This window comes from Mastomys coucha, unplaced genomic scaffold (assembly GCF_008632895.1).
Source record: "Mastomys coucha isolate ucsf_1 unplaced genomic scaffold, UCSF_Mcou_1 pScaffold12, whole genome shotgun sequence".
NCBI lineage: Eukaryota > Metazoa > Chordata > Mammalia > Rodentia > Muridae > Mastomys > Mastomys coucha.
Genome location: NW_022196894.1, coordinates 87724494 through 87732694, shown reverse-complemented (window position 1 = coordinate 87732694; position 8201 = coordinate 87724494). Strand labels below are relative to the sequence as shown.

At 41.8% G+C, this 8201-nt stretch overlaps 1 protein-coding gene across 6 annotated transcripts in view; it reads left to right on the top strand.

Moving 5' to 3' along the window:
• Positions 1–8201, top strand: part of Scaf4 (SR-related CTD associated factor 4) — a 60429-nt gene that overhangs the window by 37000 nt on the left and 15228 nt on the right. For 4 of the 6 annotated variants that reach the window (XM_031364357.1, XM_031364352.1, XM_031364356.1 and 1 more), the window contains 5 exons: positions 1671–1827; positions 2825–2982; positions 3913–4078; positions 4156–4242; positions 4396–4587. In XM_031364357.1, coding sequence (XP_031220217.1) covers positions 1671–1827; positions 2825–2982; positions 3913–4078; positions 4156–4242; positions 4396–4587 — 760 coding nt within the window. The remainder of the gene's footprint in view (positions 1–1670; positions 1828–2824; positions 2983–3912; positions 4079–4155; positions 4243–4395; positions 4588–8201) is intronic. The other 2 variants (XM_031364355.1, XM_031364354.1) reach the window with 1 other exon arrangement.

The window sequence follows — 8201 nt, the reverse complement described above, 5'->3', positions numbered from 1 at the left end:
CTCTTACCTGCTGAGCCATCTCACCAGCCCTGTTTTTTGTTTTTTTAATGTAGTGTATTCTTATCAAGCTTTTCTTCTCACATAGCTTCTTCCAGATCCCACCTCCTCCCTCCCTAACTCTCCATGCCCCTCACCCTACCACCAACCCTGGTCTGGAAAACAAGCAATAAAATGAGAGTGGGAAAGCACAGAAAACATCACATCCTCCTCAAAAATCAGAAACCAACACACTCAAGCAAAAAGTCACTAAGACAAAAGTGCCCAAAGCAGCTGGAGATAGAAAGTCTACCCCATTCCCCCCAAAAAGAGCTTGTTTGAGTAGTCCATGCACTACTGGGCGCGGGCCCAGCTCTGAGGGTAATAAACCTAGTTAAGCTCCATTGGGAAAAACTACTGTTTCTTTTGGAAGCAGATCTCAATTTCAGTAACAACTTGGTTAGAGGTGGGAGCCTGTGCTGGCTTCTCCATTTCCGAGCTGGTACCCTATCTGGCTTGAACCTGAGCAGAACTTGTGTGACTACAAGTGTATCAGTACAATTGGAGTTACCCAGCCCCTCTGGCTCTTAAAATATTTCTACCTTCTCTTCCATATAGTTCCCTGAACCCTGAAGGGAGGGTTTAATGAAGGTAGCCCATTTAGGATGCTGGGTCTCTGTTATTTCCTATCAGTTACAAGAAAAAGCTTCTCTGGTGATGGCTAGGGCAGGCGCTAGAATGTCATTAGGAGCCAGTTTATTGCTAAGCTAACATAGCTTTTTGTTTTGTTGTATTGTGTTTTGTTTTGAGACTGGGTTATTTTGTGTAGCCCTGGCTGTCCTGGTACTTAGTATGTAAACAAGGCTGGCCTCTAACTCACAGAGATCTACCTGTTTTGGCTCCTCTGAGTGTTGGGATTAAAGTGTGCACCACCACCACCCAGCTAACATAAAAATCTTATTGATAAGATTTTTTTTAATAAAGTGGTAGAAATTTAACCAGGTCTCTTAATAAATGCTAGGTAACCGTTATACCTCCAACCACCTTATTTATTTACTTATGTACTTATTTAGAAATCAGTCTCACAAACCTTGACTGGTTTTGAACTCTAGATCTTCCTCCTGAGTACTGGAATTGCAGCATGCAGTGCCACATCTGTCTAGCTCTAACTGGTGCTTTAAAGATGTTTTCTAGTAAAATATTTTCTTAAATAAAAATGTGGATATTTCACAACTTAAGGTTTACCGTCCCTTCTTAGAATTAACTGTGAAAGCAAATACCAACAAAGATAAAGAAAATTAGAAGCGCCTGGACAACCACCCTCCGAGGAATCAGATTCAGTGCTGTTGCAGTTACTGCCTGATTCTACTCTAATGTAGACTGCAAAAGGATGTTGCCCTATATGTAGACTCTGAAAAGTGGTATCCAATGTGTTGGGCTTCTCCTTGATGAACTCGTTCTTTCTGCTGTGTGCTGGCTATTATGAATGTGGAGAGATTTCTATCCCCAGACACAGTGGGAAGACAGCAGAACCGTTAGTCGGATTAGTGAGGAGAATCTGCACTATGCAGGGACAGCTAGTCCAGGTTGCTTCTGGCTGCCCAGTTCAGAAGAGTAGAATGATGGGCAGTAGTAAACTGAAGCTTTATGTATGACCCTTTCCCCTTTCTTCGTTTATTTCCACCAAATTGTAGATTGCCTGGGCCTTAAACAAAGGAATAAAGGCTGATTATAAACAGTATTGGGATGTTGAACTTGGTGTCACTTACATTCCATGGGACAAAGTCAAAGCTGAGGAGCTGGAGAGTTTCTGTGAAGGAGGCATGTTGGATAGTGACACACTTAACCCAGGTAAGCAGACTGTCACTGACAGGTCACAGTCATGGAACCTAAGTTTATACTTTGCTTAAGTCCTAGGCAGAAGACTGCCTCTGTTGAAAACTGAAGACACTGTGATCTTTGTCTGTATAGCACGGTCAGTGGAGAGGTCCAGACACTATAGATACTATGAGGCTCATGGTTAAGCAGAGCTCTGCATGGAAAGCAGACTACTTAGTCCCCATTGCACCTCACCGGAGCAGAACACCTCAAGCACAGAAGCATCTTAGGTTAGGGCTCTGTGATTAGAGATGCTGTACTAGGAAGACATGATGACATTCAACTCTGTGTTATGTTTTAATCCATGCTTCAGAAATAGTTTCTTTAGAAAACTTTAAATATCTAGGAAAGACTCATACCACACACACACACTCACACACACACGACCAATAAGTTGAGTTGTTTGTAATACAAATATTACGAGTGCCAAGTTAGAGGTAAGATTGCTTTGGGAAATAAAGGATGTGTAGAGTGTTGATAACCAAAAGCAAAAATGCCTACCTCTTTGGTTGATGCACAATGCTTTCACTTAAAGGAAGGAGCCAGATTGTATTTCTCTTCAGGCAAATAAGCCTACCATGCCCAGGCGTGTGCTCATGGCCAGGATAAAAAGATGAAGTCAGTGGAACCCTGGAAGTCATGGTCCTAGGATGACATAGAAGATTACTAATCAGTTACGCCCAGGGATACAGAAGGAAAAGATAGCTTTCTGGATTTTCCTTCCTTAGAAGATACCAAAAGAGGTAGAAGGAGTTCCCAGCCTTTAATATTAGGGAGTGACTGAGGATAGCTTTAGAACTGAGCATGTCTGCTGGATCCGTCTGTTCACCCATATTCTTGTGGTTACTTGTTAATTTAGAATTTGTTTAGTGGAGCTAATGTTTTCTAATCTTTACATTTCATCTTTATATATTTAAAGTTATACATGAAAATGGTAAACATTTATTGTTACATTTCTTTAATTTCACAGATTGGAAAGGCATCCCCAAGAAGCCTGAAAATGAAGTTGCCCAAAATGGAGGTGCCGAAGCCTCCCACACAGAGCCAGTGTCACCCATACCTAAGCCTGTGCCTGTGCCTGTCCCTCCCATTCCTGTTCCTGCACCTATAACAGTGCCACCTCCACAGGTAAGGTTTTGAGAACATGGGTTAAACCTTCACAAGTCTGAAAGACTGCTTTTGAAATCTTACTATTCTGTCTGAAAAAGTGAATAGGCAGGCATACCAGTTTTCCCTATTTTGGTATTAAAATCTCTTTGTAAACTCCACTATTTTTCCATAAATGTTAATAAAACCCAATTAAATTTAGATTGTTTTGAACTCTAAATACACATATCCACACCCAGCTGCTTTGTGGAAGGTGGAATCATTTCATAGTTGTTTGTTCTTGTTGGTGGTGGTGGTTGGTGGGTGGGTGGGTGGGTGGTTGGTTGGTTGGTTGGTTGGTTGGTTGGTTGGTTGGTTGGCTGGCTGGCTGGTTGGTTTTTCAAGACCGGGTCTTGTCACGTAGCCCAGGCTACCTTCAAGCTTGCATTTTTCTGTCTCAGTTTCCCAAGTGCTAGGACTACATGCCTACCTGGCTTATTGATAAACTACAGATTGCATTTATTAGATGTGTGGTAAGTGTCAGACATCGTCACGGAATATGTATTAATTCACTTAATCTCATACTTGTTTCCAGTTTAGAAAGCTTAAATAACCAGGAAGGCACTACAGACAATTTGACTCTAGGATCATTTATCTTAGCCTACTGCATAAATCCCCAGCTATCCTTTCTTAGACATACATTTACAATTTTTTTAAATTTCAGCCTTGGAGTATTTTTAGATATGTTGTATGCTATCAAAACACTAATTGGTGCCAGTCAGAATGGCCATCTTACAGGAGAGAACAGAGCTTATAGTTACAGCATTTAGGTAGGCACAGGTTGCCAACTTACTATCTTTTTATTCTAATAGATGTAGTGGTATAATGAAAATTTAAAAGCACCTGCTTTTATTTTCTCGGCACACATCTACTATATTTGAAAGCAGCTAAGCATGTCTTTCCTTTTTCCAGGTCCCACCACATCAGCCGGGCCCTCCTGTTGTTGGTGCTCTGCAGCCGCCTGCGTTCACTCCTCCCTTAGGAATCCCCCCTCCTGGCTATGGCCCTGGTGTTCCTCCTCCTCCTCCTCCTCCGCCATTTTTGCGCCCAGGATTCAACCCAATGCATTTACCACCAGGTACGACTTGACTGAGAATACTCTTTTAGGCTCTGAGATACAGTCAACAGGAGTTGACATGATTTTTCTTATTGTAGGTTTTCTTCCTCCTGGACCCCCACCTCCTATAACTCCACCAGTATCCATCCCTCCGCCTCACACTCCACCAATAAGCATCCCAAACTGTAAGCATGTCCTTCCTCTATGCTGACGTGACGTCTTGGAGTTGGGTAGGAGGGGAAGTGAACAAATAGGAGGGTCTGTAGTCTGGTTGCAGATTGTTGACTGGGAGCATGACTAATCACTCAGCTTCACATGTCAATGTGATTATTCCTTAGCTACTATCGCTGGTATAAATGAAGACACTACAAAAGACTTATCTATTGGAAATCCCATTCCAACAGTGGTGTCTGGGGCTAGAGGAAATGCCGAGTCTGGTGACAGTGCGAAAATGTATGGTTCTGCTGGGCCACCTGCTGCACCCACGAATCTGCCCACCCCTCCTGTAACCCAGCCTGTGTCACTGCTTGGTAAGTTAATTATTCTTTTATTGTTACTTTTTTTTCCCCTTCAAGTTTGGCTTTTTAAAAATACTGTGAATTTTGGCAATGTAATCCCCAATGCAGTGTTCCTTTGAGGAAGACCTTAAATAATTTGTGCAGTTCTTTACCAGGTGGCCTTATGCCTAGCTGTCCTGAATAAAGCATTTCCATCTGCATGTGTTAATTTGGGGTATAAATTGATTAATTCTATGAAATGCATTGTTAACAATCATGTTCTTGATGAATATGATTCCACACTTGCAATTCCAGCAGCTGGTTCCTTGTAGATATTCCTCTTATGTATCTAGCTCCTGGACTTTGGGAGGTTTTAAATTACATAGACTGACAAATACATATCTGTGATGATCCTAGCAGAATGGCGTTTTCTGAGTGAGGGCTGTATAGTTGAGGTGGAGCTGAGCCTTTCTGACTGGCTCCTTGGTTTTCTTCTGCTGGAGTTGCTCCTCTCCACAGCCTCACCACTGCAGTCAGGGGAGGTACAGCCTAGCTTTACAGCTATCCTTTTGTTACTGACTTGCTTCACATCACATAGGTTTTATAATAGACCATCTTTTAAGGTAATAAATCATACTTGAAGTATATTACCAAGAATAATTAACATTTGATTCTCCTAATGGGAAGTTAGTTCTTATGAGCATGCGTCTGTTTTATTTTCAGAGGGGTGTGTGTGTGGGTGTGGGTGTGGGTGTTTGTGTGTGTGTGTGCATATTTGCTCTCAGAACCTTATGTTAGAAAAGAATCGATTGGCAACCTGAGATATGGGACTGGGGATATGATTTCAGATAAAGCACTTTACCAAGATCTTCTGGATTGAAACGTTTTTCTTTGTTGCCTGAAGCTCATTTATGATAAACACTCCAATTTCTTTTCAAATAACTATATTACCCTTGTTCAGGCTACACTTTAGGGCTTATAATTATAATGAACTTTGCTTTGAATTTCCTTAGTAAACAGGAAAGAGAATGTTAGAGAAGGCTCTGGGAAGGTGATTTGTTTAATGAAGGGTGCTTCGATTCTTACCCTGTATGGGAATGGCAGAGAAGCACCTGGGACACCAGCATTGCCTGGACTCACTTGGATAGGACCTTTTTCATATTTCTAATGTGCTTGCATAAGAATCTTAGAATCTGAATCAGATGCAGTTTTCTAATCAGCCCCTCCTCCACATCCTTTCCACCTGTGCATATCTCTGACTTGGAAAACAGTCCTGTCTAAGGTCCGTAGTTGTCAGGCTGACTGTAACTTACAAACATGTACATTTGTGATTTTCTTTGGACTTCATAACTTCACTCAATGAGTTTTTATAATCTCCAAGAGTTTGCTACTGCTTTTAAGTATTGCTCCTGTTTGAAGTGAGCGCCTACCTCTATTTACCCAAAATCCTGAAGACCCTATCCTTTATTTCTTACCACCACTGAACAGACAACCTTTACAACCAGCATGAAATAAAACAAAGTTTGTAAGCTTAAAATTTTAATGTGGTAAGCACAGCATGGCTGAAGAACACCGAATCTCCCTCCACGGTTTCATTGTCTCTTGACCTTTGTGTGTGTCCTTCCCCTCACAGGATGGAAGGTCATGAGAGAGGTCACTGGTTTCCATGAGTAAGGGGGGTAGGTGACTTTTAATAATGCAGGGCTCTTCCCTTTTGATCGTCTTTGTCTATAGCTTTTAAGACAAAATTTGAAATTTGAAGATAGTTTCAAATCCTGGAAAGTTTAAAACTTGACATAAGATAAAAATGGAAACTATTTTATTAAAATAAGTACTTTAAACTAACATTGAATAGTCTAGTTTCCGTTAACAGAAGGAAAATCTTGTGCATGCCTTCAGTCAGAAATCTGGAAACATGCTGGGCTCTGTGGCACTGTACACCCAGAACTCGGGAGGCTGCGGTCCAAGGATCTTGAGCTGGAGACCAGCCTGAGCTACATAGCAAGCTCCTGTCTCTAAGAAAGAAATCTTGAAACAGCAAAGATAGTCATATAAATCTTGACCTTTCAGAGAAATAAGCTTTGGTTTTCTTATTATTACAAAGGTTTAATCAGAAGTTTACTATGAAAGCATTCTTGATCTGATTTCCACATTGTAGTAGAGCGAGCCCTTTGCAGAGGTGAGTGGGTGTCCACCGTGAACTGCCATTGTACTCATCCCAGGGCTTCTGGCGTGGTAGGAGTAGGCCCTCCCACCCCAATTAGCACTCTTCTCTGGCCTTCGTTTGCCATTTCTCATTGTCATCTGTCACAAGAATCACAAAGGAAGCTGATCCTTGGACATACCTGTCACCGGTAAATGTCAAAGAACTCACCCATACCTCCTCCTGCTCCACAGGGGTGAGCTTTTTTTTTTTTAAAGTGAGGTGGTTTGTTGTTGTTGTTGTTGTTGTTTCCATGTGCATTCAAATAAAGGAGAATTTATTCAGAAGCATCACAGTTCCACCACTTTGATTGAGGAACCCAAGAACCTCACTATGGTGTCACAGTACCAGTGGACCACAAGCTGGGTGCAGGTGTTGTTAATTCCCCTTGTGGGAACTTAGGGACTAGGTGTTCCCCCTTTCCTTGGTGCTTTTTCCATAAGTCTGTCAAGAGATGTTGTGTTGACAGAACACTAAACCTAGAGGCTAATGCCGAAGTCCCATTTCCTCGTCTGTGAAGGGACACACCAGGGAGTGGTGATGATTCGGTGGCTAACACAGAGTGCCTGCCACCTGGGAGGTACTTAGCTGTCACAGGTAAGACACTCTAAGCGCACTGAGGACTGAGGACATCTAGAGACAAGCGCTATCCTCACAGTCTGCTGACTCTGCTGGGCTCTGACTCAAGCTCTTGTGTGTTCTCAAGTAGAAAGCACGCTGTGAACAAGTCTGTCTTTGTATAGTTGCTTGTGCATTTTAAGGTACATAAGATTAGGTCACAAGTATTCAAGCTCCACTCTTTGACATACTCAGAAAATTCATTATTTTATTTTATAACACAGCTCAGTATTGCAGGCCTTTGTGCGGTGTCTTTCTGCAGTCTTTCCAGTAGGTTCCTCCATGTTTCTAATGTGTGCCAGTAGTTTTGAAGCAGCACAGGCTTTCTAGATGGTAAGCAGGCCAAATGGTATGTTGATGCCTAACTAAAGGAAAGATAGCCAAGTGCCTTGGGATTTTTTTGCTACTGAGAACTTTCTGTCATCAGACTTGAGGTTGAATGTTAGTTTGGAGATAACAGCCTGCTGCTAGAGCTGAGCTTAGGTGCCCCCCACCCCACCCCAGCCCAGCCCAGCCCCCAAAAAAAAGAAGAAAAGAAAAAACTCTAAATTTGGAAGGATCCAAGTTTGCATATTTTTTTAGAGCATTTTGATTCTTTTAATAGTACTGATCATTTGAAAGTATAAATGACTAGGCATATGACCATTATTCCTTATTATTAGATTTTAAAGAATACTAGATTTAGTATCTCATGGGCCAAAAAGTAGCTGAAACCCATAGTGCTTTGTCAAAGCTAAGTATGGCATCTGCAGTTGTCAGTCATCTAGGAGAGAAGATGGATGGTGGCAGTTTCAGTCTTTGTTTTGATTGTATAAACATCTGTGTT